The following is a 12,410-nucleotide window of genomic DNA, read 5'->3' on the forward strand; positions in this document are numbered from 1 at the left end:
AATCATAAACAAGCCTGTTTTGGAAGAGAACTCTGCACATCTTTTACTTCTACCTTTTGTTGAGGTCAGATAAGGTACCTAATTGGGCTATCAGGATTAGGTTATCTAGGTCTTGCTGCATCATGCCTTCAAGGTGCACATGATTTCACCAGCTCTTTGGGCAAGTTATTCCACTGTTTAAGCTGTCAAGATAAGAGGGATTTTCAGAAAGCATTTCTGCTAAAGAAGCTTATACCCATTGCCTCTTGTCTTGCCACTGTGCACGCCTGTGAAGGGAATACAGTCATCTTCTCTGTAAGTAATGCTTAGGAACCAGGAAACCAAGACTATATCTCCAGCAACTCTCTCTTCTTTAAAGCTGAACAAACCCAGTTCCTTCAGCACTGCTTCATTTATATCAAGTTCTCTAGATCTCTAATCATCTTCCTTCCTGCTGGAGACCAGAAAAAGCCTAAACCTTGGTCTTCACTAAGCAAAAATGTGTTCCTGTGTGACCTTACTGCAAAAATAGAGTGGTAATATTACATTTGGTTTCACCCTAAGTTATGCCATGTAGATTCAGCAATGTGAGAAAAAAGTTTGAGGGGCCTATTTATTATACACTAAAAGCCTTCTATATCTTCGCAGGATTTTGAGGAAGGCAACGACTACACATTAGTCAACATGGTGTAAATATTTTTTTCTTTAAATGATGAAAAGACAAGACAATATTTTCAGTGGTATTTCAGCAACACTGGATCAAGCATGAACAAATCCCTTACCTTTTCAGACAGTAACTTATACTGTTTCATTAATGGTTGCACTTTTGCAGATTCAGAAAATGTCTCACCATAGGTCCATCCATTGGCAAACTGAAAACAGCAATAAGAAGGATAAAATGGAGAAATGCAGAAAAGTATGAAAAATGCTTTTTATTGGTAGAGATTAACTGAATAATGCTTCTGCAGAACTGTTCTCTGAGAGTTTCCTTTCTACTATTTTCTCAACATTTTCTCAAACAACATTTATATTATATACAAAATAGAATATTATGTAGCAAGCATGCCATCTTTAAGCAAAGTAACAATTACCAAAGCAACCATACAATATGCTTTTCTTTCAAAAATTTTATAAAGCAGAATATTGTGCTGTAGTTGAGGAACTATTTTTTAACACTGGACAAACAAAATGCATAAAGAAATAAAAAGGCTGAAAAGCTTATTTGGTTAAAAAAAAAAAAAGGAAAATTCAGATCCATAAAACTGTTAAATAATTAGCAAGTACATTTACTCAAAAGTCAGCAATAAAAATGATGAAATGATTAAACACTATTTTGAAATACTCGTATGTACTTAGAGAGCTTTTCCCCAAATATATTCCAAGGAAATGGTATGTCTATGTATTACCTACATACCAACTTGGAGCATTTTGAAAAATAACAATTCAGAATAAAATACTTTAAATATTTAATTGATTCAAATAAAAATATTATTTTGCTTTAAGAAGAATGTAGATTTTACCTTTTCCATTGACCATTTGTCATGAGCATGTTCTGCATATTTGTTAATGAAATATTCTAATTTTTCAGGGATTGTAATGCTGAAAGTGAAAAGAGAATCAACATTATATCACACAGGCTAAAATTGATTGCTTTTCTTGTAATGAAACTTCAAAATAAATAATAAATAATGCACACACCCTTTCCTGTGCTCTTCTTCTCACAATTTGCTCCAAGGCCAAATTAAATCAAGAAAGATATCTGACTTATTTCATGGGTACTGAATGACAACTAAAGCTTTTGCAGGAATTTAACTTCTTTGAAATGTGTGCAGGGAAGAATCAATAATGAGATCAAACACTAGTGCTTTTGCCCCTTTTTTCTTAGTACTAAAGCCATAACTACAAGCCATAGTTTCAAAAATATGGTAGCAATTTATTGCACATGTCCATTATAAACTAAGTGTGTTAGCAGTCCTTTTTGAAACATCATTTATTTTATATATTTAAAAAAATGAAATATCATTTGTTTACTTCATCAGTGTTGATCACTGATGAAACAGTATCTTCCCTCCTAACACAAGGAATTTCAGTACGAGTAGTGTTAGGGTGCCATCTACTGTGAAATAGAAGTCTGAATTTTCAGTCCTAGGGTGGAAAAAGCAGAAATGCAAAACCAAATCATGTCAGAGTAACAGTTTGCAAGAGCCTCACACACACACAAAAGTCAGAAAACATTCATCCAGCACTGTCACAGGTTGTTTTTAACGTTTGAAAGACTGCATTTTGAGAGGGGATTCTATTAATACTATAATACTTCAAATAATTTCAGAAACACAATAAAATTAAAAGCACACTAACATCCTATTATCTATACCTTCATACAAATAGATCCAGTACTAATAAATAATGCAAAGGTGGATTTGCATGTTTGTTAAAAGAATGTAGGATAATTTGGAGGTTACAATGCTAGCAGCAGTTCTGTCTTTGTCTTGAAACATCACAGAACTGTTGACTCATACAGCAATGAAGTAATATAATTTCATTATTATTACACAACATTTTCTGAGTTTTTAAAATCTATTCCAGCTATATACAGTTTTTTCCTGAAAGGACAACAGATAAATGCCCAGTTAAATTTTAATATTCTTAAGAAATTCTGTTAAACCTTCACATATTTTACTATATCTTAGAAAAATGAATTTAAATGGTCACTGATGTCCTTTCTATGCTCCAGATTGGATTATGACTTTTGCTGCCATATTTAGATGTGCATACATGTATGTATAAGCATGTTGTATGGAAAGTGTCAATCTACAGACAGCAATCTGTGTGCTGAATGCTAATACAGGCAGAAAGCTCCCAGGGGCAAGTGAAGCAAATGTTTTACAATAGGAATTTTTTAGATATAGTGCATAGCCATACTTCTCTAAGACTATTCTAAACAAAGGGAAATGGCACACTTGCTGTAGTCAAAAATCAGGGCAAAATTTTCCATTCAGATACGTGCTTTGTCTGGCTAATATATTTAAAAAAGCAGAGCCTGACTGCCTAGAGAGAATGAAGATTATTCTGCCCAACTGTCATTATTCATAGTAAAAAAGATTATATGAAGGCACAATCAAACAATTTTTGGTAGGTACACTGTCATTCACACAAATTGGAATTAGTGTCTTGACCTATGTTAATAATGACAGGGATGATGTAGACTTGTCTACTGTTTCAGCTCCTAAGAGCATGCTGGTTTGTTTCCAGCAGACATGCAAAGACAATTGGATAGTTCTATTTCCTGGGTAAAAATGCATTAAAAATATTCTAAGTTGACCAAGAAATTAATGATGCAACTTGATTGTCATTGCTTTACTTGATTTAAAATAAATACATAAATAAAAATATTAAGATCTCAATTTTATCTATAAAGTAAGCATTCAGAAGAGAAGCTTTAAGTTCATATCACACCAAACAACAGACACTCCCCTCCTCTTTTACACATTCATGATCAAAAAAAACCCAGGTGCAACAAAGTAATTCCTTACTTTGAGGTATCAACAGGTTGAGGATTAAAGTTCCCATCTGAATCCATTGAAGACTGTTTTTCCATCATATTGACATAATTTGATTCCATATAATCTGGAGGTAAGGCCCCTGCAACTGCACTCAGACAAGGCAAAGCCAGTTTGAACAGTTCTTGTTCATACTTCTGTGGGAGACACCAGGGACAGAAAGTGAGCAGTGAATGGGAAGTTTCAACATCACTGGTGAAACTGATGCAGCTGTACATGAAACCAAGCAGCCAGAGAATGGCTTTCCTACTCAGTGTGAAACTGAATTTTTGTTCTGAAAATAAAGAAAATTGACTGTCCAGCCCAGAAAGCTAGATGCAAGTCTTAATCTTGCTGAAATAAATGGGAAAAATGTTGACTTCACAGGTAGCACTGTTAACAAAAAATTTTTCAGATGCCGGGAAGACAGCACAGCAGAGGAATACATAGAATACATACAGCATTCCTTAACACTTAGATTTGAAATTAAACTGATAAAAATTTAAGTAAGTTTGTTAAAAACAGTCACAGAATGAATAATAAATACATACCAAGACATATTATTAAACTTCTGTTTAACATAGAATTGATTCAAGGGTGCTGAAAGTACATCTACTAAACAGAGAAGTGTACAGATCTGTACAGATACATCTCAAGATTATTGCATTAGTGTTATCATTTTTTTTAATTAGGAGATAAAAATGTTATACCTACATTAAATTAGAAGCTGTAAGAGGAAGATTTAAAGTTGCTAAAGTCTGTGGGTTTTTTTCCTTAAAAGTGGATGATATAAGCTGAGTAAAAATTACAGATTAAAGAAAAAAGATTACACAATAAGGGTTTTACAGTACTAGATGGATACTAAAAGTATTTACCTTTTGAGATAAAGCATCAAAAATACCCCAGAACAATTTTCTAGATAAATGAAGTTCTTCTTCTGAGGCAGCACCGAAGTTACCCCATCCACTTGGCAAACAGTAATACTTCCAGCATCTTTCATAATGATTTGTCAGTAGCTGAAAGAGAAAATATTTTGAAAGCAAATAGAAATGTAACCACTGAAGTTCTTCCATTCTGGAATTCAAATATTACACAAAAGCTACCACAAACATTTCTACACTTTTATCAATAAGCCATGCTGTATATGTATGATTCAAATCACTGGTACATATACACCAGAATAAGCACTTTTTTCATCTTTGTTTCAATACCATTTTGCAAAGCATTTGGAAAATATTGCAAGTCCCTGTGTGTAGAGAGCTGAAACTATTTCCTTTTTTCCAGTCTAAACAAACTTCAAAATGGAAAAATGCTGACATTTGTAACACAAATGTCTATATGCGCATATATATAAAGACAGAAATATAAAAAAAAAAAAAAAAAAAAAAAAAAAAAAAAAAAAAAAAAAAAAAAAAAAGAAACCACGTCTGATATGTAGAAGTGAGGATTTTGATAGCAAAAAATATAATCTTGATACTGCACTGTTCTTTGCCACTTTCAACAGATCAGGAAAAAATTCCAAAACAATACATGGAATGTGTGTGTGTGTGTGTATATATATATATATTCATATTTAAATAATCTGTTAATATACATTCACTATTTGAATTGCTGGACGATTAAAGAAAATGCAGAAAAGAAATTAGATGCATATAAGTTGTAAAAAGACAGAAGTTTTATCATTTTATCTAACCATAGGAATCTCAGAAATATGTACTCTAAGAATCGAATATGTATTTGAAAATATTTTTTAAAACTATATTCAATTATGTGTCTCAATTCAATGGCCAGACAAGTTTGCTTTTGGACTACATGCAAATAGTAATATATGAAACTATGTTTTAAACCTAGTCAAGAGAGTAAAGGTAGGTTTAGTTGTAGAGAAATCCCTGATGAATATTCCCTTAAATATTATTTAAGAGGAAATAAAAACAAGGCAGTCCTATTCAAAAATGTCTGAACTATATGGAATACAGGAACAGCATCACAGATTTAAATTTTCATGCTGCTTAAAACCTGAGGCAATTTTTAACCAGCAAATGTATTCACAATAGATAGCACTGTATTCTGATTTGCCCTCATCAATTTCTCCTCTTTTCCCATTCCAAATTACATTTTCAGATGCCTGATGAACTTACAGCTTCCTCTTTACATTACTGTAACTGGCCTGCCAGCACAAGCCCGTAAGGAATGCACACTACAATATCCCAATACTTTCAAATCAAAACCACAGCAAGTACGTGTAGGAGTCCCTTGTTAAATCACTGGAAATCAGTTTACTGTCAATGAAACCTGTTAATAGTTATAGGTCCATATCCAGATAAAGAGTTCAATTTCCTCAGAAGCTCCTACTAGTCTTTTAGGTGTCAGTGGACAAAATCCTTTGCCCATGCTAACACCATGGTTCTCTTCACAGCTGTATTCTTCCAAAGCCTCACTAGCCAAAAGGATCCAATTATTATTTCCTTACTGTTCAGTTCAGCAAGGGGGGCTCACTGCATTCATGACCCTTGGTATTGTAAAATCTGTTCTTTTAGATGAACAGATGTCAAAGAGCTGGGTTTGTTTCTTCTCCACCCAAAAATAAATAAATAAATTAAAAAAAACCCAAAGCACTACAGCCACACAGGAAGTGCCAAGTACTGTTCAGTTTAACAACACATAAAATGCCAAAATGCATTAGAAGGGGCCCCTCAGGGCAGTATACTAAATTATCAACTGTTTTTCTCACACAGATATGCAAGAATGGCTGCTCCAGAATCTTTAGCTTGATGGAGGATTTCTGGGGGGGCATAACCAAATTATGAAGTCCTTGGCAGGATTTCAGCAGCAGGCCCTGGCTTTGAGATTAATGATCTAAATTCCTCTTCTTACATCAGAATTGTAGACGTGCTGCTGTGCTCTTCATGCATAAAAATATATTAAATAAGAAAATATTATGTATCTAATTCAAAGCTATGGCAGAAAAACATTAAAAAGGACTGCTGAAAAACAGTAGGGAAGGTGTGGAACCAAATGTTTATTAAAACTGATGATGATATGAGGAATCTTTGTGTCAGCTCCAAAAGGAAAAAAACCCCTCATTTTTCTTATGCATTAGGAATCAGAATAAAAAGATGCAGCTAAACTTTTAGGAGCTGAAAACAAAATGCAGCATTACTACTACACTTTATTATTTAACAGATTTCCAGGCACCAACAGCAGCAAAAGAGCCCTTTTTCCTAGAGCAAGGAAAACTAATGCAGAGGCAAAAAAAGCAAGGGTACATATCAACTGTAAATTGTTATGTTTTGTGCACTGGATTCTGCGCCCTGCCCCCAAGGTCTTTTCTATTGTGTTTTTACATGGCCTGAAACAAATAGGAAATAATTAAAGGAGAAGCAAACATTAGACCCAGACTTCAAAATTCCATAAGGATGTATGCAGATTAGACCAAATTTCTCCCAAAGCAACAATTCATCCTTAAAAACTATGGTCTTAGATTGCTGCAGAATAGAAATAACCTAACAAAGATTACAGAGAATCTTCTCCATGCAACTATTTTCTGTTGCATTTTGTTATAAAGAATGCTGTTGAATACTAATATTTACTTTTACCTTGAGAGGCATCTTTGCATGTTCATTTAACAGAGGCACATCGAATACTAATCTCCTCAGCAAATGCTGCATCATGGAAGGCCGCAACTGCCTAAAAGCAGACAAACAATTTCAAAAGGGTGTACCAGCACAGTTTCAGGTAAATAATTGATAAGTACATTAAAGCAACATATCAGGGCAATGCTGTCAAAATTCTTCAAATGCATAAAATAGTAAGATTTTACTTGTGGCGCTAGGGCACTAGGGGTCCAGAAGAAAGCAAACAAGTGTATACCAAAGAAATACGCTGAACAAACTGTAAATCAAATGCTTCAAAAGAAGCCAAGAAAACATCTGATCTACAGACAAAGAAAACCAGGGGAAAAAAACACCGAATTTTGATGTGTATAAGAATCACCATGCCCCTGAGAAAAGCATAAAATTTTTATTTCTTGTAATATATTTCAATGACTCTAAAAATATCTTGGAAACTAATGAAGACATAAGAGCACTCTCTCTTTAGATGTGCTAAACAGGACACAGCAGTGGGTATCAGCTGGAAGGACAGAAGAAATTTTTACAACGTAAATTTTATAATGGCATGGACATTAAATCTTTCCAGATAAATAATAAAATCTGGCCAATTTTATTGGTTCCTATCAAATACATATATATGTATTTGTTATATATACATATATATTATATATATATTACATATTATTATGTATATGTTATATTACATATATATTATGATATATATACATATATATATACATATATATTATATATGTATAATGGTCATATCAAATACCATTTAAATTATATATATTTAATTACACATTTTTTACAGTATTATAATATAAATGTCTGTTGTTTGTGAACACATTTCCACACTATGCAAAAAAAAAAAAAAAAAGTTATTGTGAAATACTAAAAAAAAATACCAAATCAAATCCTCTGGTGAACTGAAAGCCTAAATGTTAACTGTAATTAGAACTTGAATTCATATTTGCCTAGCCAGCTTCTCATAATTGAGCCTGCAGATTTACTGATAATTGGATAATAACTAATTGGTTTTGACCCTGCAGACACACAAATAAAATCTGTCCCAAAGCTGCTCACACATAACAACACTAATCATTGATTAGGATTTCAAATGGGACATACCATAAATCAATCTCTACACAGAATTAGATAAGTTACTGAATATCAACCACAAATCTGCACAGCTAAAATTATTTAAATGGCAATTCAGTGTATGTATAACTCCACAATTCCAGAGCTTTGTCTTTTTACATCCTCTTAGTTAGTCACCAAGGTTTTAATTTAAAAGATTTAGTGATGGCAAAATAATGGAGGGCTGAATGAATGAGAACTGAGGAATGACTGGTGATTAATAAAGCTGCAAATTGAATATAGTATCTTAAAAATTCAATCAATCTGATGGGGAAAAAAAATCTTAACTATGTTACTGGTGGCACAGTTCTGCATTCCTGCATTATGAATATCACAGATTATCACTTAACATTCCTCTACAGCTAGGAGTATTTCCTTACCCACAGATAGACAGCAAACACTCTTCAATAGCATCTCGCTGAGCTTTGGTAAGAGAGCATCCCTTTGAGAGTCTGTACACAGTGTGTAATAAGGAATCGATGAGGGATGCATGGTGCTCCGTGCCAGCAAATAGAGGAGCACATCTGGTCAAGAGAGGCAAGACTGCTGTGCAAAGGTATCGATTCAGAGCCAAAGCCATATCTGTAGCACTTAAAGCAGCCTATAAATTAAATGGGACAGAAATTAGACTTGTCTCATGAGTGTGATTACAAATGAAAAGAAATTGTTGGTTTTGTTCTGCAGTTATAAAGCGGGACATTTTCAAAACTTAGAAATGAGGATATGATACCTACTGGAGCTACATGCCTACCTTCTTCTGCTGCTTCTAAAGTCTCATAGATAGCTTTTGTTTTGTTTTTAATGAATGAAAACAAAAACTGCAAATGTAGCCATTCAAAAACAAAATCATCTTCAAAATTATAGTGAAGAATGTCATAGTTGCTAAACAGAACCCTCCAAAACCAGATGCTACAAGTCAGTATTTTTTTGCTGTAAACAAGGCCAAGTTCCATGTGGTTAAAAATCCTCACCTGATCTTTCTTAAATATCTGGCAGAAAAGGACCTGGGAGTATTTATTGGTCAACAGCTGAACAGGAACTTGTGCCCAAGTGGCCAAGAAGATTGATAACATCCTGGTTTGTATCAGCAATAGTGTGACCAGCAAGAGAGTACTCAGCACTGGTGAGGGGCTGCACCTCCAATCTCCAGTTTCGGGCCCCCCACTGTAAGAAGGACATTGAGGTGCTGGGATGCATCCAGAGAAGGGCAATGGAGCTGATGGGAAGGGGCCTGGAGTACAAGTCCTGTGAGGAGCAGCTGAGAGAGCTGCTGAGGGGGTGTTTAGCCTGGAGAAAAAGAGGTTCAGAGGAGACCTTGTCACTCTCTACAACTGCCTGAAAGGAGGCTGTAGCAACGTGTCAGTCTCTTCTCCCAAGTAATGAGACAGAACAGGAGGAAATGGCCACAAGTTTCACAAGGAGAGGTTTAGATTAAATATCAGGAAAAAATTCTTCAGAAGGGGTTGTCAAGCATTGGAACAGGCTGCCCAGGCAAGTAGTGGAATTATAATTTTGGAAGTGTTAAAAAAAAAAATCTAAATAGTGGATATGGCACTTGAGGATACAGTGGACATGGGGGTGGTGCCAGGTTGACAGATGGACTTCATAATCTTAGAGGTCTTAGAGATCTTAGAGGTCTTCTCTGACCTTAAAAATTGTATGATTCTATGATCATAAACACCTACCAGCATCATTATTTTCAGAAAAAAAGTTATCATAAAAGGTCCAATAGGAAAACCAAATTTAACATGTCAGCCCTCACAATAGCTCTCTAAATCTAACCTTTCTGGACCAAGACAGCTAAAAGAAATTAGATGAAAATAAGACTCACACACTATAAGAAAAAAAACCCCACCAACATTAAGGAGGAACTAAAATAGAAATGTAGTCATTTTCTAAATAACACTATAGGTGCACAGAAAATGCATAGAGATGAACACTTTCTGTCTCTCCCAGTCTCTTCCCAGCTGTTTCATTGGCAGCTTATCTGATTTTGATTCCATAGCACAAGCTCAGAAACCCTCCTGGGGAAGAGCACTGCAACTTTTATAGATAAGGGGATCAATGCAATTTCTTAAAAAGGGAGCATTTCACTGGATGATGCATCTTCAAGTATTATCAAAGCTCAGAAGAAACATGCAGTTTAGGCAGCATTTGAGAAAGGCAGAAGATGTGAAGACATAAAAAATGCTTTTTCAAGGGATGAAAAACGCTGTAGCATTCAATAATGTAAGAAGCAAAATACAAACACAAACAGACTGGAACCATTACCGTATCTAATGAGGCAGCAGCACGAAGGTCTGGCAGAAAGCCAACTTCAAGAAGGTGTAGAAGAAAATCCTGGTCCTCAATTCCATAGACCCTGTCAAGGAACAAAACCATGGCTGCCTTGTGATCTGGGCAAAACCCCGCAGACATGTCAGGTTCCACCACAGTACCATCTAAAAGGAAGAAATAAGACTTCAGTGACAAGGATTCTCCTTCATCAGCAGACTAGGCAGTCATGCTGCTACTTCTCAGAGCTTCTGAGTCTCTGTTAACACCTAGGCACATTTCCCACATTTTTGTTACACAAAGGAAACACATCTGCAGTTTAATGAAAAAGAATGCATAAGACAAATTCTACCCAGAGACCTCAAAGTCTCTGCATGCGTTTCTGTTCATGCTTTGTATATTAAAGGATTCTTGACAGTTGCTACTCTAAATGTTAAGTACCTAAAACATAATAATTAACCCACATAAACACCTAGTTCTCAGCAGAAGCAGATGGAAAGTAAAAATTTCAAGAATCCTGTAAATGCAGCATTGGTGAGAATACCTTCAATGTATGGCAAAGAATTAAGAATGTGCTAACCAGTCCTATCTATCTCAAAAGTTTCGAAATATCTGAAAGGAATTCATTGCAATGTTTTAAAATTTTGGTACTTTCATTTTGGAAAGTGAACAAGCCCTTCTATATCTATGAGCTGTAGTTTGCTACTGAGATCTCACCTATAGGTCTATCCCTATTTGGAACATAAATACATAATAGTAAAATAGACTGATTAATCTTTTTATGTCTTCTCCTGTAACCTATTGGAAAATCTTTTGCTGTGAGTGTCTAAACAATCCAGGCTTCATTTATAATGTTTTCTCTCCAGACACACAAAAAAGTAGAAGTAACCCTTTTCCCTTTTACATAGGTGCTAACATAGTTCCCACAATTGCAGTCAATTTTATATAGGCAGGAAAAACAAAGAAATGCATTTGCCTATGTATGTCACACCTATCTCTTCACCACAGTTGCTGAAGAACAACTCTGGTGTGTTAGTAAGATCTGCTAGAAACAATTGATAGGGTTAGAATAGCAAGAGCTAAGGATTATGTTATTGAGGAACGAGACTGCAGTATTTTAAAATAATTCTAAAACTAGAAAGCATGCACTTTAAAATTTCTTTTTAAAGTTGTAATAAATTTTAATAATTTAATTTAACAGGATTTATAGCAGTAATTTAGGGTATTTAGGATTTATATCAGTCAACAGAATTGTTGACTGCAGCATGCAGAAAGATATTTGAAACATGTATAAGATACATATGTCTTTTAATCCACATAATAAATAGTAGAATTTCTATAATATTTTTAAACACTTGAAGAAATATAAGTGTCAATATGTTAATAAATTACAAAGCATAAGAATAGGATGGGAGAAAAAAATGTAGAAAAATCTTACCTTTTGCTATGGTTGGCATGTGGAAAGCAATACTGATTACTCCCACCAAATCCTCAAGTGGAATCAAAGACCGTAGAATTGATCTGATTCTAATGGCTTCCCCTTTACCAGCATGGATTAGCTAATAAAAAGACAAATAAAAAGTTTAGCAATAACTTCTTTTTATCTTTTATACAAAAGAATAACTACTCCCAAAATTGCATTATAATTAATAATGTAAATTTCATGCAATCTTCATCGATTTGCTATAGTTTGGATGCAAATGTGCAAAGTCTAAAAATCTACATGTTTGCTTATTAAATAAAACTAAGTTCATTTTCAGAAAAGAAATTCAGTAAAGCTGGTGAACAAAGTCATAAAATGTAGCAGCATATGGTGGGCAAGGAGGAAAATAAAAGCAGATTTTCAGACTGAAAATCAGGGGGTTTG

The 12,410-nt window shown here is 34.3% G+C and overlaps 1 protein-coding gene across 3 annotated transcripts in view; it reads right to left on the reverse strand.

The window, feature by feature from the left end:
* Nucleotides 1-12,410, reverse strand: part of RYR2 (ryanodine receptor 2) — a 378,658-nt gene that overhangs the window by 101,977 nt on the left and 264,271 nt on the right. For all 3 annotated transcript variants that reach the window (XM_066315680.1, XM_066315679.1, XM_066315678.1), the window contains exons 47-54: nt 11,982-12,102; nt 10,541-10,710; nt 8,650-8,870; nt 7,115-7,205; nt 4,394-4,534; nt 3,513-3,676; nt 1,500-1,578; nt 762-851 (exon numbers count right to left, since the gene is read on the reverse strand). In XM_066315680.1, the coding sequence (XP_066171777.1) occupies nt 762-851; nt 1,500-1,578; nt 3,513-3,676; nt 4,394-4,534; nt 7,115-7,205; nt 8,650-8,870; nt 10,541-10,710; nt 11,982-12,102 (1,077 nt within the window). The remainder of the gene's footprint in view (nt 1-761; nt 852-1,499; nt 1,579-3,512; nt 3,677-4,393; nt 4,535-7,114; nt 7,206-8,649; nt 8,871-10,540; nt 10,711-11,981; nt 12,103-12,410) is intronic.

The sequence above is a fragment of the Sylvia atricapilla genome, chromosome 3 (assembly GCF_009819655.1).
Source record: "Sylvia atricapilla isolate bSylAtr1 chromosome 3, bSylAtr1.pri, whole genome shotgun sequence".
NCBI classification, from domain to species: Eukaryota; Metazoa; Chordata; class Aves; order Passeriformes; family Sylviidae; genus Sylvia; species Sylvia atricapilla.